This window comes from Chionomys nivalis, chromosome 14 (genome assembly GCF_950005125.1).
Source record: "Chionomys nivalis chromosome 14, mChiNiv1.1, whole genome shotgun sequence".
Lineage (NCBI taxonomy): Eukaryota > Metazoa > Chordata > Mammalia > Rodentia > Cricetidae > Chionomys > Chionomys nivalis.
In genome coordinates, this window is record NC_080099.1 from 43,169,188 (window position 1) to 43,194,434 (window position 25,247).

General features: G+C 42.2%; 1 protein-coding gene across 2 annotated transcripts in view; it reads right to left on the minus strand.

Annotated features, from left to right (window-relative positions):
- Positions 1-25,247, minus strand: part of Arhgap26 (Rho GTPase activating protein 26) — a 392,964-nt gene that overhangs the window by 145,934 nt on the left and 221,783 nt on the right. For both annotated transcript variants that reach the window (XM_057788492.1, XM_057788491.1), the window contains exons 13-14: positions 17,361-17,426; positions 13,910-13,984 (exon numbers count right to left, since the gene is read on the minus strand). In XM_057788492.1, the coding sequence (XP_057644475.1) occupies positions 13,910-13,984; positions 17,361-17,426 (141 nt within the window). The remainder of the gene's footprint in view (positions 1-13,909; positions 13,985-17,360; positions 17,427-25,247) is intronic.

The window sequence follows — 25,247 nt, forward strand, 5'->3', positions numbered from 1 at the left end:
AAAATGAAGAAAAGGCAATGAACAAGACAAAGTATAAAATACATTAACAGCAAATGTTCATACACGAAACATAAAAGCCCTCGACCCAAATACAAAAATTAAAGTTAAAGAGACATTTATTTTGTCCATTACATCAGAGAAATGATTAAAAATCCAAATATTCACTAGAAGAATATGGCGGAGGTGAAGGCATTCCTCAGCATGCGGATTGCTAGAGACAGCTGATGTCAATTCATACATAGCCATCCTGAACGGCACACAGACGGATGAGAATAAAAGAGAGAGGTCAGGGAGATGAACAGCTTCATGGTCATAGGGTACCACTGTCATGGGAAGATGGGCCAGGACACATACAAACGGGCCAGAGAGGCAGTAGGGCCTTGAGGAGTGTGAAGGAAAAGCCTGTCCTTCCTCAAGACCGAGACATGTCCCGCAATTCCAGCTCACATCCTCATTCCCATGTGCACAGTGCCTCAGTTTCCACTGAGACTTTCTCTTTTATCACTCCTTCTTGGGTTGGGAAGTGAAAACTGGACAGACAGCTCAAAGGCACAACCCAGAGTATTGAAAACAGATTCAGGGATGTTGTGGGACCTGCCTCACCCCACTCTGCTCACCACAAAGTGACTTCTCTAGGAGACAAGCTACTGTTTGATGTGCTTGCTGGTGAAAGGTTATTTAAGTGCCAACATGTAGAGCCTCAGAGAAGGTCTCAAAACCAAGTCACAAAAGAGAGACTGTGCAGTGTGGAAGACAGGTTCAGCACTTGAACCTAGGCAAAACCTTTTAATTAAACAAGTCAGCACACTCCACCCCTTATCTCTTGGAAAAGTCCTTAAATTCACAGCGGCTGGAAGGGCTTGGATCTTGGGCCATTCCTGAGCCAGTCACAAGGACACCAGAGAAACAGTGTGCCTTTAGTTGGTTGTCCCGAGTTCATGTGCCCCACCTTTGGAAAGAGTAAGAAAAAGTCACACCATGGTTTAGATATGGTTTTCCAGTCTGATATTTAAATAGCATGCCAGGTAAACAGAGACTGAAAGTGGACTACCTCTTTCTCAATAGTTCCCAAGACTGATCCCCAAGCAAGAGCTTCTGTCTACGGGGCTAAGTGCATGTCCACTGGAAAAGGAGATGAGTCACCAGACACACTTTTCCGTTTGCTGAGAAAGAGTCCACGTTGGTTCTAGTTGGATCAGGTCAAATACTCAAGAATGCTCAAGAATTTAACCTGTAATTCCCAAGAGAGAGTACAACTCTAGCTGTTCCCTACTATGCAGGTGTTCCTCTGACATAGATTTACAGACAAAGTAGAGAAGGGCATTAGCTTACAAACTTTGCCACTCCTGAAGGCAGGATGCTCATGCGATGTTCACACATGACCATGGGCAATATGATTTTCTTTAAGCATGACAGAAACAAGGAAGGACCATTTTCATAGACTGACAAATCCCACACAGTTCTACTATAGCAAATGTCCTGATCTCTGAGACTTCAATTCTTTTCCTTCTCTATCATCTGAAGCTTCCTGTTTTCCTCCTGCAGACAGACAGACACCAGACTACAGAAGCCTATGCATCCAGGCACTGTGCTTAGCATGATCTTCCTTCCCTCTGTCCCCAAAGTGCCTCCGCACTGTGACACTTCTTGGTTTTGGGGTTCAAGACAAATGTTACTGTACATTTTTCTGAGGAACAATGCAACTTCTACCCCAGAAAAGGGACCGCGAAATGACAGCAGCAGCAGTAGGAAGGTCTGAGAGTCGTGAACTGTTCCATGAACCACATTTAGCAAACTAATCATTAGCTTCCACTTTTCTGGGCTCTGTAACCATAGGAGTATTGCATAACATTACAGGGAGGAGAGTCAAATTACAGTCCGGCTGAAAAGTTTTTTATAGCACTGATGAGGCAAAGTTCATAACGTGAATGTGTCCATTTTAATCCATTTAATATCCAAACTAAATTGAATACAACCACCCACATTACCCCATATTCAGAAAGAGTGGCCTGATGCTCTACCTCCTTCCTGAGGCTCTTTTTGCTTAATGGACGTTTCCTGGTGGCATTCAAACATCTCTGAGGCATCACCTTCAAAGTCTGCAGAACTCTGAGCATTTCTACCCACACTGCTCCTCAACAGAAGCAGAGCTTAGGGAGACGAGCACACACTGAGAGAGCAGCACAGTGTTGAAGAGCGCACGTGGTTGATGAGCAGGGACTAGGTCTGCTCTTTCACCCACTACCATATGAATTCAGAAAATCAGGGGACACAGAGTGGAAACGGCATTTCTAACAGGAAGCTGTCCTAGGTCACACCGAACCAGATTCTGAAAACCACTTGGTACACTAACAGTGAAAGGAACTCAATGAAGGAAGGTTTGGGAGATGAATTAATGGCTAAGGTACTTGATATACAAGCATAGGGACTTGAGGTCATATCTCCAGTACCTATATAGAAATGTAGGCAAGAAGGCATGAGGCTGTAATGTGCTGGGGAGCAGAAACAGGAGTCCACTGAACGGGCAGCCTAGCGGGTCCCCGGAGTCCACTGACCAGGCAGCCTAGCGGGTCCCTGGAGTCCACTGACCAGGCAGCATAGCGGGTCCCCGGAGTCCACTGACCAGGCAGCCTAGTGGGTCCCCAGAGTCCACTGACCAGGCAGCCTAGTGGGTCCCCGGAATCCACTGACCAGGTAGTCTAGTGGAATCAGTAACTCGAAGGTTCAGAAGAGAGGCCCTGTCTCAAAAATAAGATGTAAAGTGATAGATGAAGAAATGCAACTTGAACTGCTCGCCTATGTCCACACATGCAAGGGCATATACTCAAACGCACATGCAGATACTCACATGCAGCGCACATATACACCCACAACAACAAAAAGAAAAAATGGAAACATACACATACATTAAACAATAAATCTTTTCTATGGTACAGGCATATCATATTACTTTTTGTACGGGATCAACTCTCCCAATCTATGCATATATAAATATATGGACATGTTTCTTTTCAGAAAATAAATGATCTTTTTCACACAAGGAAGGCCCAGGGTTTGATCCTCAGCTCCACAAAACAGAAATGGAAGCACCCGACACACGTCACTTCTGCAGTGCAGCTTCCATTTGACAATTTCCTACAACTATCCCACATCCACACATGAATACATGAACTTCCGAGCGCTTCACTTTCCATATATACCACTCTGGATTGAAAGCCCTCTTTTAAAGGAAATTGTGATTGTACCCTTGTCACTAAGATGAACACAAACATAAACTAACAATTCCTGAAAGTGGGCTTTCTGGATCAAAAAATACGTCTTAGTGTCTGAACACATCACTCGAGTCCCACCTTCAGAGGTTTGAGCTTGAGTTACTACTTCTCATACCTCATAACAACATGAAGTTGAGCTTCAGTCTTCATCAAGCAAAGAGATTTTTTCTTTTCATTTTAAGTTATCTCATTCTCTTTTTAAATTTTTTTTTTTTTTTTTTTTTTTTTGGTTTTTCGAGACAGGGTTTCTCTGTGGCTTTGGAGCCTGTTCTTTTTAAATTTTTTTATTGATTTCATTGAGCTATACATTTTTCTCCGCTCCTCTCCCTTCCTCTACCCTCCCCTTCTATGCTCTTCCATGGTTCCCATACTCTCAATTTACTCAGGAGATCTTGTCTTTTTCTACTTCCCATGTAGATTAGATCCATGTATGTCTCTCTTAGGGTCCTTTTTGTTGTCTAGGTTTTCTGGGATTGTAAATTGTAGGCTGGTTTTCTCTGCTATATGTGCCACTTAAGAGTGAGTACATATGATATTTGTTTTTCTGTGTCTGGGTTACCTCAGTCAATATGATGTTTTCTAGATCCATCCATTTACCCACAAATTTAAAGATGTCACTTTTTTTTCAGCCATCCAGTAAATGTAACACACTTTCCTCCTCCATTCTTCGGTCGAGGGGCATTTACATTGTTTCCAGGTTCTGGCTATGACAAACAATGCTGCTATGAACATAGTTGAATACATGTCCTTGTGATATGATTGGGCATCCTTTGGATATATACTCAAGAGTAGTGTTGCTGGGTCTTGAGGAAGGTTGTTTCCTAAGTTTCTGAGAAATCCTCATACTGATATACAAAGGGGTTGTACCAGTTTGCACTCCCACAAGCAATGCAGGAGTGTTCCCTTTACCCCACATCCTCTCCAGCATAAGTTGTCATTCTACAGGTATAAGATGGAATCCTAGAGTTGTTTTGATTCACATTCCCCTGATTCTAAGAATGTTGAGTATTTCCTTATGTGTCTTTCAGTCATTTTAGATTCCTCTGTTGAGAGTTCTCTGTTTAGGTCTGTACTCCATTATTTTTATTGGATTATTTGTTCTTTTGATGACCAATTTCTTGAGCTCTTTGTATATTTTGGAGATCAGTCCTCTGTCTGATGTGGGGTTAGTGAAGATCTTTTCCCATTCTGTAGGCTGTTGTTTTTTCTTGCTGACCGTGTCCTTTGATTTACAGAAGCTTTTCAGTTTCAGGAGGTCCCATTTATTAATTGTTTCTAGGAAGTGGTCTCCTGTGCCAATGCATTCAAGTGTACTTCCCACTTTCTTTTCTATGAGGTTCAGTGTTGAGGTCTTTGTATCTCATTGTTTTAATTTGCATTTTTGTCAAGAAAGACAAGGACAAATACAGAACACTCTTCTGTGCATGTTTAAAGTGGATGTTACTGAGGTATTCCTTAACTGCTCTATAACCGTGCAGCTCTACATGCTGAAATTCACACATAGTTAAGTAGCTACCACCGCAGCCCAGGACTCCATCAGCCCAGAACTCCCGATGCTCTATTATATTCACTCCTCTTCCACCCGCTGGCAATATCCGCACATGGCATAATGCTTCTGAAATCCAGCCACGCTGTTACATGTACAGTAGTTTAATCCTTTTATTAGTAAGTCCTATCCAGTGCTCTGGGTACACCATAATCTGTTTATTCATTCCCTAGATGATGGACATCTGGGAGCGTTCCAGTTGTGGCTGCTATGAATAAAGCTACTAGAAACATTTACGCAGAGGCTTTATATGGAGTGCATTTTCATCTCTTAGGGAAATGCTGCATCATCAAGCAGGACTACATTAAAATCTCCAAGAACAGAGCAAATGATGAAGAATGTTTTCCTTTAGATGAAATGGTCAAATTGTCTTCCAAAATGTTTGGGGCCCTTTTCAGACTGTGACAGCTCTGGCTGCTTCCCCTCCTCTCATCAGGACTTTGTCAGTCACTTTCACTGTAGATATCCTAGCAGGATATCACTTCTCAAGTTGCAGCACTGTTGACTGATGATGTCAGATGTCTTTTCATGCACATGATGGTGTGGGCCATCTTTACATACGGTATTTGCTCTTTGTGTATTTTCCTTACTCAATTGTTCTTTCCAATGTTTTTGTCTATTTTAATAATTAGATGGTTGCTTTAAGAACCAAGATCTTTGAAAATATATTCTAGATACAAGTCACTGACTATATACACATTTTAATAGATACTTTCTTCTGATCTACAACTTTCTTTTCAAAAAATTTTTCTGTAGAACCATGGGCTGAATTTTAGCCAACAGGCATGTTGGGAAAGAATATACCACTGAGTAAATCTCCAGTCTTTCTTGCAGTTGTTTTTATTTTGAAACATGGTCATACTAAGTTGCCCAAACCAGCCTCCCAAACAGCTGAGGTTATAGGGTGCACCAGTAGGTCCACCATGAATAATTTCTCTTTTGGATGGAAACCTTTGTATTTAAATGCAGTTCAACGTAACATATTTTCCTTTAATGGTTCTTTCCTGTATTCTAGTTAAGGAGTCACTATTTTTTTTCCTCTGCTTTCTGTTGGGTTTACATCGCCAGCTCTTAGGATGCATTTTAAGATACATTTTAAGATACTTTTCATGTGTGGTGTCAGATGAGATATCATTTCATCTTCCCTCATATGGATGTCTGATTTACTACAGTACTTGTTTTAAAGACTCCTTTCTCAATTAATTATCCCCACACCTTCATCCAGGATCCAAGTATGTGCTGGCCCTGATTCTGGGATCCTGCGCTTGTTGCACTGATCTACATCTTCAAAGATACCACCCAGTCTTACTCTAAAGGCAAGTCGTGTTTTGTTGTCTATAAACTTTTACTAAACTCTTCATGGATCTTTCATGTTCTCTATCACATCTTCGTGGGAAATGCATCTTCTACCCCCTGTGTATATTGATCGGGCTTCACTTAGCCCACGTGTCATTCCCCCGTGGCTAGATTTAATATTTGGTAATTTGAGAAGCAAAGTTGGTTATTCTGCTTTCTCATTACAAAAGTCACAAAACTTAAAATCCTTAGCTACTTCCTATAAGTCATGTCTAAGAACCCAAAGCACCCCCAACCACTTGTGTTTGGAGACCCCAACGCACTTACTGTCTGGCGTCTCTGTCTTAGAGCTTGCTAACAGGCAAGGACGGTGACAGGTGATCTCCTCTCTGAGAACTCAGGATCATGACCCATGACCTCTTGTCTGACTCCCAGAAGCACCCCTATCCAAGGAGCCTGTCATCGTCTGTCTGTTCCCTTCACTGAGGGAGGCTGGGGTTGAGTTCTCTCTATTCCCCTACTTTCTCTTGGATGCAGCCTTCAGTCTGAGATGTTTCCACTCATTATGAGGTAAGCTTCAGGTCTCAGAAGTCACTGTAAAGAAAGAACTGCCTGGTCCTTGTGGAAACTCTACAGAAAGCAGTCCTCAGTGTGTGAAAATGTGTAGGGGATAATGACACAGAGGAAAGGAATGCAGACCTTCAAGGTTCCAGAGGGAAGAAGAAGGCAAGTTCAAGGCTGGAGATGGGCAGGGAAGAACACTGCCTATAATCTGGTGACTTAAAGCCCCGCTGTTTAATACCTCCCCTGTGCCCTCTGTAAAATCCTAACCCAGAGGGAAGTTACCGCATAGTAGGAGAAATACAGCAATGTTGAACTTGCATTTCTTTGCCATCATAATGAAGCATTACAAAGACACAAAGGCTAAAGGGGCCTGAAGCCTGAGAAGTACAGCAAAGTACCTTTTAGTTAACAATCTCCGGTTGCCAGAGGTAGGGCTCATGTGAAGACCCAAAGAAAACCTTTGAGAGTACCACATTGTAGGCAATGGTCTAGCATGTCATCCTGGGGGAGGAAGTCAGGTCACGCTCCTTTCCCACACAGCTGGAGGGGGGGCTGCTTTCTGCAGGCCTACAACAGCCCTGAGAACAGAACCTAGACAGTGAAGCAAGGCTGGGCAGCAATGCCACAGGAAGATCTTTAAAACATGAGAATGGATTCAGAAGTAGAAAAGCAGTAAGATGTGGTGGTGATACGTGGAATCGCAACTCAGGGGTGGAGGCCAAGGGAGCAGGCCTTCAAGCTCATCTTCATACATAGTGTGTATGTGTGTGCATGTAGTGAGTCTGACATCCACCTGGCTAGAGACCCAATCATAAAACAAAAACACAAAAATGAGGCAAGGGAACAAGAGAAGAACCATAGCCTTGGGGTTAACAGTTATACATACGCCAGTTCTTCCAAGATCTTAAACAAAAAGTGGGACTAGGAGGAATTATTCAGGACTATAGAATCACTCAAAACAGATGATTTATGACTGACTGCGAATTGGTTGGTATCTCCTACAACAGCTTTTCAATGCCATAGAAGACGGTGGTGCTGAAATAGGATTTAGGAAAGTGACTACAGACAGAGGAGAATCTGTTCAGAGTGAAGTCAGCAGCAAAGCGCTTTAAACCCCCTGGAAAGGCCTATGCTGTGTTTGCTGGTATAGAATACAGACAGCAAAGGATCTGGAAACATTTACTGTTTCATGTCAATGAAATTCATAAAAAAGTGGACACTGTAAAATGAGCCACCAAAGTGAAATGGTACAGGTGACGGCTGAAGGAGCAAACCACAGAGCAAAGTGTGCCAGTGAAGACACTGAAAATTCAGTAACAAAATTACGTTGCTAATGACAAGAACACAACAGCAATTCGCAGCAGATTAAACGAGGGGCGTGGGTTTGATGGGCAAGCCTGAAGACTTCCTGACAACACCAAGAATAAGGTGAGCAGCGAACCCTGCAAGACCACGTATTCCTGAGACTCAGGTTCCCAGAGCAACAAACTGAAAAGCAATCTGTTCTCTAGAAAATCACCTCTAAAAGCTCCCTGTGGACCCAGTCAGTGTTAGAGGTGATCCCATGTGATGAGGGGAAGAGTTCTCATTATGTAGTTATCAACAAGAGTACGTATATTTGAGGGAAAGGAGAGCTTGCACTTTAAGTATAATCAAGATGTATTTAAAACAATTTTACTGCCATTCATTAAATCATTTATTTCTTTTGGAAGATGTGTTTTTGTGTGTGCATGCGCACATGCATGCGTGCTTTTGAACATGTATACAGTTTAGAAGACAACGTGTGGGGAGTTGATTCCCTCTATCATGTATGTTCTGGGGATTAGCCTCAGGTCATCAGACTTGGAATCAAGTACTTTTTGAACTGTATTCCTGAATGAATTTTAAGAAAGACAATTTTTTTTATAATCCTAGAAATAGGTGAGTTTGTTGAAGTATAATTCTCATCAAAGATAAGGAATGAGATACTGAATTAGCAAAAATGTAAAATGTAGGACAAAATGAAAAAGGAATAAAAAAACAACTTAGGACATGAAAATTTGGATAAACATGCTAGTAATACAGTTTCCAAATCTAAAATCTACATTAAAAAATTAAAACACAAATTATAAAAATAATGCTAAGAATTAAAGCAGGTAAGCGACTTCTGTCAGCACCAATAAACATGCTCAAAATGCCCAACTTAATCCACAACTAAAGAATGCAAACTTAAATAAGATGGAAATAAGACTTTAACATGCATTATCTACATGAAAACAAGTGCTACAGAGCATGGCTGTTGTGGAAGACAGGTCCCTCTCCTTCGACATGACTGACAGTGACCTGCCAACTCAGATAAGAAGCTGAAGCCATATATACCGCTTGACCCAGCAACTCCACATTGATCAGTAAACTGTAAGGAAATAAGACATGTGAGCATTTCTTAACGTGTGCAGGCTCTCGACTCAGCAATGCTCCTGCACCTTTCTGGATCATCATGCCATTTGTATGTAGGCCAGGCTATCATGTGGAGCAGGAGACAGAAGAACGGACCATGGAAATCATTCGTCTGAAGTGAAAAAGATACACAGATTGTCTGCTTCCAAAGCGCATGCTCTGCACCTCTGCTACCTTTCCTCACAGGACACCCTGAGTCTTCCTAGAATGACAAGGAACTCAGTGCACCTGAGCAGGAGGCTGGTTCAGAGGCTCGGGTGCATCAACAAGAGGTGCGCCTGCAGGAGCAATGCCACAGGACAACTTAACCTGGAGAACAGACACTAGAGTGCTGTGTGAATACTGTCTGTTAAAACCCAAGGACAGTGGTTCTCAACCTGTGGGTCACGAGCCCTGGTTGTTGGGGGTGTGGAATCACCCTTTCGTGGGGGTCACCTAAGACCATCAGAGAACACAGGTATTTACATTATACGTCATAACAGTGGCAGAAATTACAGTTATGAAGCAACGAAAATAATTTTATGGGGATCACAACATGAGGAACTGTACTAAAGGGCTGCGGCATTAGGACGGTTGAGAAGCACTGCCCTAGAACATGCGCTGTGTGCCCAGTGCTGTAAACATAGTAATACAGTATGCTATACTCGCTCTCTCTCACGTTAGTGTATCTGGTCTAAAAGAAGCTATGACTGAAAGGTCTCTTATCAATAAAACAGTCAATAAATGCCCTCTCTGGGCTGAAGGCTCTTATTTTCTTCTCTATGCTTTTTGTATTGTTCTGAATTATTGCCAATGATGACTCATAATGTTTAATCAGAGAAAAGAATTCTTTAAAATATGCAGAACAGGGTGGGTGGTCAGCATGATGGCTCCGTGTACCGCACTTGTGTCCAAGTCTGGCAACCTGAGTTCCCACCTGGGACACAGTGACTCTCACAAGTTCCCCTTGCCCACCCCCACACAATTTAGCTTAATTTAAAAAAATATGTGAAATGGAAAGAACAGACAGAAAAGTAATGAGCAAGAATGTAGCTGGTGTGTGTGTGCATATGTGTGTGTATGTGTAAGAAAATCTGTAAACATTTATCCTCACTTCTTAGTCTGGGGTGGGAACAGTACGTATATTCTGTTTCAGGAAATCTGAGAGTCTCCCTGTGTCTTTTTCACTGCCCAAGACTACTGACCTTTGTGGCTAGGAGGAAGTAACCAGGGTGGCTCCTGGCAGGACACCAACATAAAGTGCACTGGATACTGCTGGGGCTGTGAAGAACACTAACGAGTTCTCTTAAGGAGCCCTAATCGTAAAGCAAAGACATTCTCACCACCTACGTTTCCCACCCCACCTATAGTCCTCCAACAAATTAAGAATACGGAAAAAGAACGAGTGATCAACGTCAGTGTCTGGTTTTACCCCTAAGCCATATTCGTAGTGACGAAAACACACAAGTCCACTTAGGAGAGCCTTGGGACAAGCCGAAGAAATCTTATATTGTATCTGCATGTAGGCGAGACCAGAGGAGAGTGTGCATGTAGTTCACACTGAGCCCTGAAGGGTTTGCAGCTGCGAGCAGATTCATTCTAGACCATTGGCTAGCCCAGACCAGGAGCAGAACCCAGAACTGATGAAGAGGATATAAAGGGAGACAGACTTGGACATCTCTACCCGCACTGGCCCAACGATTGCAAGAGGGCAAGATTCCACTGACTATGGATAGGGAGACTCGCGGGTCCCATTCTCGGCATTGGGTTACATGTTACATCTGGTCAGTTTTACCACTGGAGGGATCGTTTAGATTCCGGTTTATCTGGAATGTTTTCCTGGCAGAGGCAGCTGGCCTTGTGACTGTCAGTCACCAGTTATTAACCTTTCACAACATTCTCAAGATGGTCACGATTACTTTCCTCTATACCTAGGTCAGCTAAGGAAGATAGCAAGACCAGCACCATGTGAGAGGGCTGCTGAGAGCCGTGGGTAACGACTACCTCTGGAGCATCTCTTCTGCCCAACGAGGACCACTTCAGACTGGCAGCCTTCTGAAACACTGCGATTCTTCTCGATAGTGTCACCTCACATCATCATCTTTGAAGTCTGTTTGAAGCCTCATCTTGTTGGTCTCTATATACAATACTGGATACTGAGCCCCAGCTCTTTGGTCTAGCCCTAGATGAGATTTTTCTCTGCCTCACCCACTGCCATCTTCCAGAGCTCTTCCATGATTACACACATGTTCCACATTCTGTCACATTTACCTAAGGCAAGAATCTAATCTTGCTACTGTTGTGTCAGAAGCATTTCATTAATTCAGTAGCAATCATTACTTCAGGAAAGCATCCCTCTATTTTCTCACCAATGATACTGCTCAGTCCATAGGTTCATGAACCTAACATCATCTCTAGCCGCAAGCCTAGACACAGGCATAGGCTCATTTATGTCCATCTGTTGAGGATAATGGGATTGGCTCTAAAATGAAAAGTTTATCATGTGAATGGCCCACATTAGCCAATCAAAGTCCTCTCTGTGGCCTTCTGCCAAAATTGTCACCCGAAAGACACTCTTCTGAATGATGCAAGCTCCAAGGACTGCAATGCCTGAGTCTATGGAGGACACTCCCAGAGAGAGCAAAGCCAAAGCCGAGGCCAGCAGAGGACACAGATAATGAGAAACTAGAAGAAAGAAGGGAAAGGGCTCAGAGTGAGGATGGCAACAAAGTTGGTCTAGCTACCTTAGAAAATCTGTTTTTTTCTGTGAACTATTCTGAATCAATTCCTGACTCTTGCCACGATGCATGTACCACTTAGAACTTTTAATAGAGCATTACTTCATTTGAGATATTAAAAAGAAAAGTTCCTCAACTCCTCAGCATAGGACTTAAAAAAGACCTCCTTAGCTGTTCGGCACTAACCGCCTCTTTCAAGCCTCAAGTAGCTCTCTCAGATATTAAAGAATAATCGCACATCAACAGGCTCTGGCATGCTATGGTTCGTATTTGCTCAGTCCAAATTCTTCTTCTCTTTCCTTCTCTATTCCACCTCTAGATTCAGGTCGCAGTAGCTGCTACATAATATACAACTAGGTGTTTACATCTATTAAACTCTTAATTCTTCTTTATATTTCTCAAAATTAAGCCATATCAACATTTGGCCCAACAAGATCACTCTTGAGCACTTATCCTCTGAGAACAAGCATACGCTTTCACAAAAATCCTCTATTAAAATATCTATAGCAGCTTTACTCATTAGAGCCTAAAAGTGGAAACCTCCCAGAAGACCTGCAGCCAACGGAGGTCTAAACTGTGGTATGCCCATAAAAGGGAATATGACTCAGTAGTTAAAAAGAAATGAGCAAGTAATGATACAGATAAGCTGGGCAAATCTGGAAATAATTAGGCTCACAAAAAAGAGACTCAATCCTAAAAACTTAAATATTTTATTAATCTATTTATATAACAAGTAATTTCAAGGTCACAAATAAAAAGGAAAAAAAAGAATAGACTTCTGGTCACCATGGTTAGGGACTGTGTGAGGAAGTGAGCAAAGAGTAGACATAAAGGGGTATCATAAGGCCATTGTGAGGGGAGGTGGAAGTGATCTGCATTTTGACTATAGAAATGCCAGTATCTTGGTTATGGTACTGAAAGGCAGCCTGGTATGATGCTATCATTGGAGAGAATTGGGGAAAGGATACGAAACATCCATTACTGTTGTTCTTGTACAATGCACGTGTATCTTGCAATTATATAATAATAATAATAATAATAATAATAATAATAATAATAATAATAAAGAACTAACTGTATCCCAAATCTGAACTGAAAAGTGAAAACTAAGTGTAGATTTGCCTCCCAGATACCATGGTTTCAAACAGCAGGTCTCGGTGTAAGTCATAACACTGTGGAGTTTTTAAGCACAGCAGTGAGTGGCTCCCTCTGGCCCATATAAAGGAATAGACTTTTGCACATATAAAGGCTATTTTCAGACGCTGGAATGACAAAAGAAGGGACAAACACAAAAGAAAGGCCGTGCCTGTAACACCAAGTTAGAGGCCTGAATGAGAGTTAATCTTCACAAGTACCAGGCTCAGGTTTTTGTGGACATGGACAACAGCCACGGATCTATGAAATTTGATCTGTTTGCCATTTAGATCCATGTGACTCACTGAAGCTGGCTGCATAGCTAAAAATACAGGATATCTGCAGCCTAGGCAACTTTGGCTCATGGATTTTGATTCAAACACTACACATTTGGAGGTAGTGGCTTTCTATTTATACATCGGCCAGGGATAGAGGAGCCTCTACTGCTCAAGTGACGGCTTGAAGTCTAGAAGCAAAGGGGATCATGAGTTTTATCTGCATACACAAACATTTTATCTGAGAGTTACACAACACCCTCAGTCTGAGGCACATGAGGCCCCGAGATCATCCAGGCTCGAAAGATGTCCTTTCTTGGGCATTGGGTGTGTCCTATTGAATACCTGTCTCAAAAGAGGGCAGAAGGAGTCATGAGCTATTAAAGACAGTGTAGGGTGTGGCAGTCACATGAATTACCAAGCAGCACTTGGACTGGGGTGCTGAGTCTGAAGATTGGGTGTGGTGTTCAGTTCTGCCATTTCATTTTAACCTTGCCAAGGCCCATTCTGAACCTCTTCTGCTAATGCCCACAGCCACCACTAGCAAGCAAGACAGATTTCTGGGCATCAGTGTATCCTGATTCCTACCCCAGAGGCTACCTAGGAAGCTGAAAATCTTGAAGTAGGCTGCCCCAAAACCCTGCCTGGCAAAGTCCCTGCTGTACTCACCCATCAAGACACTCAGCAACTTCTGCACCCTGGAGTTGACCCCCACGATTCGGTAGAGTCCTTGCTCGTTGATCCCTGAGAGGAGAAAAGATGATGATTTAATTAGATGAACACTGGAACACGAATCAGGCCAACAAGGCCAAATGCTCTTCTGTTTTTCCTTCATTTTCTCTGTCCTTCTAAAAGCTTCTGTAATTAAAGTTCCCTGTCACTCAGCTCAGCTCTTAGCAAAGGAGTGGGATTTGGCGCAGCTGTCTAGGGTTCATGGATGTGCTACACACTCCAGGCCTCACCTTAGCTCGGTCATCAGCAGGAAAAATACTTCTCCCTCCCTTGCCAAAAGAAGTAGATAAAGACTCTTCAAGATGCAAAATACATTATTATAAAGCATCATAGTTAACCAATTCTTACATTTAAAAATTCAAAATGACACGACGTTGAAAAATCACTCATAGAAGATAAATGACTTTCTATTTTTATACACAACATAAAAATACTGAAGTGTGGAAACATTTTCCATCTTAGGGAATACTAGTTCAGACTGAGAAATCAGAAAATTCATCACAGAGCAAAGGTGTTTATTTTGAAATACTTAAACAAAGACAGAATTTCAAACTAGAGAACTTCTGTTCACTAAAATGCATGGGCTGTACCACTGTGGCACTTACAAAAGAAGGCAATTTGCATGCATGTGTGAATGTATGCGAATGTCTGTGCCTGGTCATGTGTGTGGGTCTACATGCATGCACATGCATACGGCAGCCAGAGGACAACCTTGGACTTCACCCTCGGGAATGTCATCCGCTGCCTTTGAAACAGGGTCTCTCACTGACCTAGAACTCATCAACTCAGGTTCACTGGATGGCCAGTGAGCCCCAGGGATCTTCCGTGAGAAGGCGAGAGGTTTGGAGATCAAACTTAAGACTTCATGCTTTACTGACACTCTGTCTCCTCAGCTCCAACGGGAGATCATTTAGACCAAGTGATTGAAAATGGCTTTTCTCTTGATGTCCCCGGCCCATCATATCTAGAACTGTTCAGAAACTAGGGCATTCCTCTCCAGTTCCCTTGCGAACTTGTTAATGTGAAAGTTAGTTCATGTCACTTCTCTTAGTATCTTAAGTGTATATCATATTCCTAACTTCTTTTTTTTTTGTTTGTTTGTCTTGGTTTTTTGTTTTGTTTTTTTTTTTTTTTGTTGTTGTTGTTGTTGTTGTTTTTGAGACAGGGTTTCTCTGTAACTTTGGAGCCTGTTCTGGAAATAGTTCTTGTATACCAGGCTGGCCTCAAACTCAAAATCCACCTGCCTCTGCCTCCCGAGTGCTGGCATTAAAGGCATGCACCACCACCACCCGGCATATTCTTAACTTCTTATGGTGCATACGAGGCTTTCAAGCTGCTGGGTTACAGGGATACCAGACTCTGACAAGAATTTTAAGTGACTAGGCTTCCTTCTTGACTTGGGGGCTAAAAATGGATGAGCACACAGCCCGCCTTAAGCAAGTATACTTGCTTATATGTATGATTCTGCCTTTATTAATCACAACTGTTCTCCTGTTCATCTCTCCTTTCCTTATTTATGTCTTTTCTGAGTTAGTATCTCACTCTATAACCCAGGCTGGTCTTCAACTCCCAACTCTCTAATCTCTCAGCCCTCTGAACAGGCAGTAGGATTATAGACTAACAAACAGGTTGCATCCTTCTCCTTTAAAATGAAAAGCAAACATAAACTCTTTAAAATTACCTTAGACCTATAAGCTCATTAGAAACGTATAGATTATAGCTAAGGCAAATAGAAAATCAAAAGACGAAAGTAAAAGAAAGCAGAGAAACACTAGCGTCACATTGAGACCTGTGCAGAGGATGCCCTCTCAGTGGGCACCACAGGACAAGCTCAAGCAGGCCAGCTTGTTTGTAAATTGTATTTTCCATTTAATGCACTAAATATGGGCTGTTATAAAACCTATTTCTTTTTTGTTTCAAACATAATTCTTTTTTGAATCTTTGGGAATTTCACATCGTGCCCCCAACCCCGTTCACCTACCAGTCCCTCCATATCCACTCTTCACCCCTAAAAAGCATATTTCTATTTTTAGTCATTCACAATATTTTACTGCACAAGTGAACCACCCTTGATTTAACCAAATTTTGAGGCATTTGATTGGTTTCCGGTTTTGAATTTTAACCACATCACTGTATAAACATTCTTTTGGTTCAACATGACCAACATCCTTATTTTCCGAGTTCAATTTCCAGTTATGTTTACTTGACATTTTCTAGTATATCTTGTGTACTATTACCAACCTGTCTTAGTATTTTGCTGAAGGGGGTCAAGCAGAAATAATCAAACATCAAAAACAAAAACAAAACCCTGAATCTATATGCTAATGTAACTTCTTTGGAAAGAGAAACCTATAAGGACACATAAGCACAAAAACTCAAGAAGTTTTGTTACTCCCAGCCCCTACCAGTGTGTGTGTGTCTGTGTGTGTGTGTCTGTGTGTGTGTGTATCCCTCTCCCTTTCTATTTCCCCACTAGTAAGGTTACAATTCTGCTTTAAAGGACAGAATTTCTTTCAAACCAATAAAAAGAGCAAGCAGGTAGAAGGCTGAAGAATAGAGACTCAATCTCTGACAATGGTTCTGATCAGTCTCAGTGGAGAGAAGGCTAACAGCTTTCCTCAGAGCTACAAAGGACTAGGGCACTTAAAACTCTACAATGCCCTGACTTGTAAGAGACTGCAGCGAATCAGCCTCCCTATCTCTGTGTCCTCCCTGTTCCAATAGACCTGGGAAATGTCAATGTGGAGTAGGCAGCTAGCCCTTCCTTCTCTGTCCTCGATGGTTCTCCGGTCAAGGTCTGCAGACCAAGATCCTTCACTTGGGGTCCACAGATGCTAAGCGAATCCCCGGAGAGTCCCGGTATCTATGAACCTTTATTTTCACTATCGCTGACTTTGCACACTTCCTTCCCTTATGAATGGAGACAACAAATCACAGTGGCATTCACAGTACCTGCAACACAGTGCATAATCACAGATATTTTCCTAACTTCTTACAATGGTCAAGAAGGTTTACAATATTGCAACTTCCAGATTATGCCGGTTATGATACCCACCACTACAATTTACTAAATAACTTGTTAATGCAGAAGCATCTCTACCAGTCTGTCGCAGCTACATTTTCAATTATTTTAATAATAACTGAGTTTTAGAATGGTTTCCCATACACCGAAAAATTCTATTTGGATACATGTAAGACATTTTCATGATCATCCAGAGACAAGGGTGACGTGAAATGGGTGGACAACCCCTGTTTCAGACCAGTGTGGCCTGTAGAAACACCCGCAGTGGCACCAGGAGGGTGAATGAGTTCCTTAAAATGAGAAGCAGCAGGTAGCGTGTCTGCTGCGCCTTCCATGAGAACACCATCATCTGCTAGACTACTTTACCTCTGGTTTCCACCGCGTGGATGCATTTCCTTATTATGCTGAATCCGACGCTGTCCAACTGTGCGGCTGAAAGAGCAAGACAAGTGCAGTCAGGCCTTGCTTGTGCAAATCAACTCACTGCAAGGTTTGCCTACTGGAAGCCACCCACATGGTGTGGCCACAGGCTCTCTCCCCTTCCCTATGTGAGGACAAAGAAGTCAAAGTAGAATAAGAGTTTAAAAGCAGGTGGTACTGATAGAGGACCTACCATATGCCACACACACGCTAGTGTTCCGCGTGTATTATCTTAGTTCTCACAGTAACTTTGGCACTAGTCTCAGTGTCTAACGAGAAATGGCAGCACAGGGTGGCGGACACCTCCAGTTGGAGCCACAGGAATAACTGCTTGCAGTCTGCTCCATAAAGCAAACATGAAATGCTTTAAAACAAACCAGTTAAGTGCTTTACCTAGATTATGTTTTGTAACTCCAGCAGATCACCTGGAATGATAGTATTATTAGCTCTGTGTTACAGATGAAAAAAACTGAGGCTTGAAAAAGTGAAATGTGACTGACGGTGCCAAGTTAACATGTGGAGACTTGCTCCGGGGGCCAGATCAGCAAACTGCTTTAAATATGACTTTGGATTAAAGTATAATTCTGTTCTGGTGACTAGAAAAAGTGGAAAATCAAGGGGCAAATAAAGGAAAGAAAGATAACCCAGATGAACATTGAAAGGGCTGAGGACAAAGATGCTACCTGAGCCCCAGAAACAGTAGAGTCCCTCTTCATAGCCCATCAGCAGGGGCAAAGGGTCCTTCATCTCTTCCAACACCTACCAGCGCCACTCAGAAAATGAAACAACCCGCAGGAACAATGTTCCCCAGGGGAAACTGTAACAATAAGGGGTCCGGCCATCCACAGAACCGCGACCCAAGCTTTGGTGATCCAGCAATACAGTGCGCATAGCCTGTAGGAATGAATCATTTTGATCTCCTTGGACATTCCTGTTGGCATTCACTACTGTTCTTTTCATCATAGCCATCCTGGTGGTATCAGAGTTTTCTTGCTGTGCTTTTGTTCTGCATCAGGTGACTAAGGACACTAGGCATCTTTTCGTGTACAGGGGACAATCCTCATTCTTACATGAAGTACTCAGAACACAGTCACTGGGAATGTAGTGTCAGGCAGGGAATTATCTTTCTCTGCTTAAGGAATTTTCCAAAGTATTTGTAACTGTTATTCTGTAGTCACCGGAAGCCTTTAGTTTGTTTTTGGGGAAGCGCTTCAAAGTATCTTTCCAAAGACATGGGGTTAGAAGTCTGGGGAAAGAACTACCATTGTGCACTGACCACTGAGAGCTGCGGAGACAGGATCTGAACATGGATATTTTAAGGACAGGTTTGTGAACAGTTTTCTTTTTAACATAGGAGAACTTCATCTTGGACAAAAACTACTTCCTTACCTCAAAAACAACAAACGTTTTGGAAAATTGGAAAAAACTTGGCAACTGAGAGAGAAGGCCCCAGTGCTTAGATAACCTATCAGGTCAAGTAGGAAGTGAAAGTCATTTCTAGGCAAGTGGCACATGGAAGAAAGAAAAGACAATGGAACTTTCCAGATATATTCAGAAAAATTAAATTCTACCAACTTACCAGCTTACATTAACTATAATGTTTTTGAAAATGTCAAAGATCCCCCCATACACACAAACTCAATGTTCAGATTAGCTTTCCCTATGCTGGCGCAATTTCCCTCATTTGTTAAAAGCAAGTAAACCCTCGTTATACTGATGTTAAAGCAAAATGTCTTACAGTTACCTTACAGGTAACACTGTATTTAATCAGTATAGCTTAGTTGTCAAATGTACATCGTATTTCCATGCTGTAGAGCCAAACAGGAGCTCGGGTTAACTCTTCTAAGCCTAGTTTATTACAGTTGCGTACTGTCTTACCTACCTAGTTTTGTAAACAAGACTCCTAAGAATTCAGGAAATACACTTCAGCAACCATTCTTCTAGCTCTCTAAGCTAGAAGTGATACAAGTTTCTGCATCACCACTTTGCTGCATTTTTCCATCTTCTCTTGGTTCTCTCTCTTTCCTCAACACACGTGCAGGGACGGACACACACACAGTCTGATATCTATTCTCATCAACTTGAGGTTCCTGCTGACATCATGACGGTGTTATTAATAATTAACAACTACATATTATTTAACTTTGGACTAGGTATCACTAATGTGGCAGGGACCCCACTGTATACATAAGCAGAATATTAGTTCTTACTTTTGCCCACTGGGTTCCTAATTAAGCAATTGAGATAGTCTGCAGAGTGAATTCCCACTAAAAAGGTCTGAAACACTATCACCACGGAGCAGAGTTTGCCAATGACTGAGAAAGTAGCCTGCCAGATGGAAGCAGCTGTCCTTAATCCCCTCAAGCAGGTGATTCAGTCCATTCACTGAGCCAAGACTCAGAAAAGGTCAGGGATTTATTTGCAATTTCTGTATCCTTATAATCTCCAGAAATAATCTCTCATTAAATATCTACTAGGTTTGCATCATTCCGTTAATTTGACTAGCAATGAGTTGATGTAGGATCTGTAGCTCCCAGACTCAGCATACTGGGATGAAGTTAAAACTTGGCTTCTCATCCTCCCTTAGCCTCAAGTTCCCTGGGTTCAGGTTTATATCAGCAGCCAACACTGATGTGATATAATTGATGTTGGTAGAGTGCACACAGAAGACACAGGCTGACTTCCCAAGTCAGAAAGGTGCCACAATCCGAACTTTCATCACAACCGTTAAAGCTGTGCTCTGGTCTATCCTTTTTTGAGAAAGGAAAGGGCCAGGGTCCCACAACTCCACTTTGTAGAAGCACTGTGCGAATATGTGCAAACAGGACAGGTGGGCACATGCTCAGTCAGCTTGGTGCATCTCAGGGCAAATCCGGGAGGGGACCTGACGGTGGTGCAGCTTCAGGTTGCTGCACCAATACAAACTCCAGGAGGGGGAGGTAGGTGAATCAGAAATGTTTTACTACAGCAGGACAATAAGAACAACGCTGGGTAAGGTACAATCAATCCCTTTTCTTGCCTAAAAGGTGGAGACTGGTGGTCCAGATAGAAAAACACAGTTCTAATGTAACTACCACTGTTGTAGTGTGAATAAAAAAATGTAAAAATAAAAATATTCCACTGAAAGCTTCTGGTACCTATGAAATAACTTCCTCTCATCTTTAAAACAAAACAAAACTGAGCAGATGGTGGTGGCAATGGCGGTGGCGTGTGTATGTGACAACTCTAACAAAACCATGAGCATCTATCTCCCTTCCTTTACATATCCAAAGCATTGCCAACTTTCCATCGTTCCTCTTAATGTTTCTCAGTTTTGTCTAGCTCACTCCAACATCACTGTCTTGGTTCCAACCCATTGAAAAGCAATAATAGGGTTAAATCACTGAATAAATAAGAGGGCTTGCCAAGAAGTATGAGATACCCAAGCTGACCTGATCAGAGGAAGTACAGACATGGTAGGGAAAACAACAAAGGTGACCTCAGTAGCCCCCCACCCTGAAAGAACCCCCGAGGAGCACTGCCTCAGCAGCCCCCCACACCACCCCCGCCCCTCTGAAAGAACCCCTGAGGAGCATTTGCAAGGCACTGTTGTCCTTTTCCCTTGTAAACTTCTCAACTTTGAGTAGTTACATCTTTAACCATATTCTAACATCCACTACATCTACCTATCAGAAAGAACTGGGGGAGAGGACAGAGTCTGAAAAGGCCTCTGCCCTTTGGGGCCACTGCGTAGACTGGTGAGCTTCCGCTCTGGAGGAAGTACTCCAATTTTGTTTTCTTAAGGGCTGAATTAAGACTTGACTACTAACTTGTTCTACCTGTGTCCCCGTGTTCATTCTCCATCGGGAGCCAAAGAATTCAACGACTGCTTAGCATAGGAGCAGAGGGCATACGGGGGCAGTATGCCATCTCCTCTCCATAGCCAGGGTGACTGCAGTGGCCTCTGAGCTAGCCTTTTCATATTTCTTCTTGTTTCCTTACTAGCTTTGGCCCCTTCATTAAACAAACAAACAAAAACCCATGTTACAGAGCCAGGGAGATGGTTCAGAGGTTAAGAGCACTGGCTGCTCTTTCAGAGGTCCTGAGTTCAATTCCCAACACCCACATGTTGGCTCACAACCATCTGTAATGAGGTCTGGTGCCCTCTTCTAGTGTGTAGGCACACATGCAGACAGAACAATGTATACATAGTAAATAAATAAATAACTCTTAAAAAAAAACAACAACATGTTGCCTCTCTACTTCCAATCTGTCAATGGCACATTCCATCTAATTTACTCTTCTCAACCCTGGCTTGTCCAATTGATTCTAAAACAAATTATATCCATTCATTCTCTAAAAGAATGTCCATGATACCTAAAACTTACAGCATTTATCATCTTTACTGAGCTAATCCACCCAACAGGCTTGATGCCATATTCCTTTAGCCCAACAGCTCAACTCCATGCATAGGTATGGCTGTCCTTCTATGAGTCAGACTCATTTTAGGCTTTCAACACAAAACAAAAGCATCTTACACCCATTTCTTGCTTCAAGGAACTGCAAGAGCACTCCTATTCTTACACTTCAGTGATATTTAAACTATTAGCTTACTTATTCAACCTATGCCCTAGCAGTCTAACTCAGTGTCAACCTTGCTCAGGAGGGAACACAATCCTGGACAGGAAGCAGCAGAGCCTTGTGGCCCGACCCCAGCTTGCTTCTCCAGCCCCCTCAGATGCCACTCTCCTAGCTCTTAGCACCTCACAACTCTGGATTTCTTCCAGAATCTGATCAACCATATTCTCCAGACTTCACATGAGTCTAACATAAATCCCTTGGCATAATTAATACAGAACTCTCTCTAAGTATGAACTCCTCCAGAAGTCGCCTTAATCTTCCCTCCTAACTTAATACCCTATTGTGTCCCATCAACCTCTCTCAAAACAGAACAGATGTCAAGCATATATTTATTTGTGTGGCTCTGAAAAATAATGGTAAGTACCAAATTTAAAATACGCAATCATGAAGACAATGGCTGGTAAAAAACCTCTACTTATCAGTTCCATTCCCTGCTATATCTCTGCTACTGTGCACTGTGGCGCTGAACATGAAATGAGAAAGGAGGAGAGAATCTTTTCACTTTGGATTTGTGGATAGGTTAATTGGCAACTGAATCATGGGAGTTGCTGAGGGACAGAGTGGCAGGTCAAAATGACCTTTTACATTCCAAGAGATAAACCCTAGGAGAGTAGGGGGTTATTTAAGCTTCGTGTCTTTGGCCTTTTCACCTTTTCTGAGGATATAAAGGTTAATATTTTAATGGACTGATCTAACCATTTCTTTCCTGTATCAATACAAAGCGATGCTACGATACACACATTCACACCCCACTCCCTTAGGAAAAAAAAATGAGTTCAAGGAAAAGGAAAAATAAAACCTGTGCTGGTCAAAGCATGCAACAGAGAAGATGATTATGTATGAGAGAATAATTGCATATTCAGAGGGAGGACCAGGGAGGTTCACGCCCTTTCTGTAATAGTACTGAGACCTAGGAGCCTAGAGCTCCCTGGGCTGTTAACCCTGTGACAGCAGCTATCAGAATCTTCCCGTGGAACCTAGGGAATGCTGGCAAAATGTTTCTCAATCACCTAGATATAAACTCTCTGTTTTGGAAATGTCCCACAGTTCTGAGCAAGACCCTGGGATATCTTTCTACTCCACTGCCCCCCATACCTAAAGCTAGATTTTTCTCTGCTTCCTGGCCAGCATGCATTCAAACGATGCAAACCAACTTTAATATTCATGAATCACATAGACATAAGCAGTGTAGAACTCAAAAAGAATGAAGAGCTTTAGTGCCAAACAGACCCGGGACAGAATTTTATTCCTGCTGCCTATGGCCAAATGAGTAACTGGGGTGAGGTGTTTCACCCCCTATCACTCATCTCCCTGTCTGTAAAGTGAGGACAATTCACAAAGTGTCATGAAGACCCAGTGAAATGGATAGCAACTGGGATTTACTTGTTGCTCAATAAATACTGATATTTCCAATACCATCAACATTTGATGCTACTACATGCTAATATTTCAATCAAACTTTGCAGCAGATGAAAGTTTTTGCACCCACATTCGTGTGACTCTTATGATAATCCCATGGGGTAAATATTGTGACTTTTCTCACTATACACTGCTTGCTGTGCTTTTACGCTAATGAGGGATAATACATTACAGTTTTAGAAAATAAATTAATAAACTACAGCTAATTTGATTCTTCCCAACCTCTCTGCTAAATTTTAATGATGAGAAAAACCAGGCTCATTAGGCTAAGTGGTAACAACGCTAATAGTAGCAAACACTTACCAAGACAGACTACACTGCTTGGGGCTATGAAGGAAAAGCACATCATCATCTCCTCCTCCTTCTTCTTCATCATTATCATCTTATTCCTCACACAGGCCCAGTTGGTTAAGGGCCCTTTGTAAAGTCACTGGGTCAGTAAGGACAGGGACCACGATTTTAACCAAGTCTAAGTCTGAGTCTGGAGTTGATTCTCTTCTATACTATTTTCTGCTGGAATTCACACAACAGCCAGAGAGGTTAGAGAGCTAGGGATCTGGTTTCTGGATCCTGCCCTTTTCCTTGTGGTGGTAGTATAAATTCCAGAAGTCAAGAGAAATAAGGTACACTTGTAACACAAACCCTGAGCCCTCTCATACACATTGTGTTTTGGTAGGTGGTGAGCTCTTTGAAAAGCATCCAGCACTCCAAACTATCATTGCCAGCGACAAAAACGATTACTAACTCAACCGTCAGAATCTATACTACTACCCTTCCTATATATTATGAAGGATCCAAAACTGCCAGGTCTTAATACAAAACATGAGTTTATGCCACTATGGTATATGGAATAATTCCAAGAAATTTACAAGTGTTTCTTAGAGCTAGATATCTAAGTATTGGAAATCTGTTTGACATAAAATATACTGCATGATAGAGTTACATCTTAAGTGGAGGCTAAAAAAAGAAATGAATTTAAAGAAAAATGATAATAATGAAGGCGATATATGTATATGTAAAAGCAACAATAAGATGACACACAAGGAACTTATCTGAGCTAATGGCTCACATGTCTGAAGCTGGTGCTATACTCAAGCTAGCTAAATGGAGGAGATGGTAGGCAGTATATTCTAACACATATTCTAACATATTCTAATGTTCCAGCAGTATTACCCTTGCCGGCTTTCATATCCCACATTCACCTGACACCTGTATCCAATCCATCAGCCAGTCCTGTATGTGATAACTCAAAAATGCACCAAGAACCCTGCCACTTCTTGCTACACTTACGGCTAACACCAGAACCCAAGCCTACAGAGTCCTTTTCCAGGACTACTGCTGTCATCTCCTGTCATCTCCTAGATGTTTCTACTTTTGTCCCCTAGAGTCTACTCTTTACCAGCTTCAGGATCAACTTCTTAAATGACAATCAACACAGGTCATTTACCTCATCTCACCACAATGCTCAAGAGCAGTGGTTCTCAGCCTTCCTAATGCCGTGACTCTATAATACAGAGGTTCTCAGCCTTCCTAATGCCGTGACTCTATAATACAGAGGTTCTCAGCCTTCCTAATGACGTGACTCTATAATACAGAGGTTCTCAGTCTTCCTAATGCCGTAACTCTATAATACAGAGGTTCTCAGTCTTCCTAATGCCGTAACTCTATAATACAGAGGTTCTCAGCCTTCCTAATGCCGTGACTCTATAATTCCTAATGATGCAACACTTTAGTACAGTTCCTCATGTTGTGACCCCCCCAACCATAAAATTATTTTTGTTGCACCTTCATAAC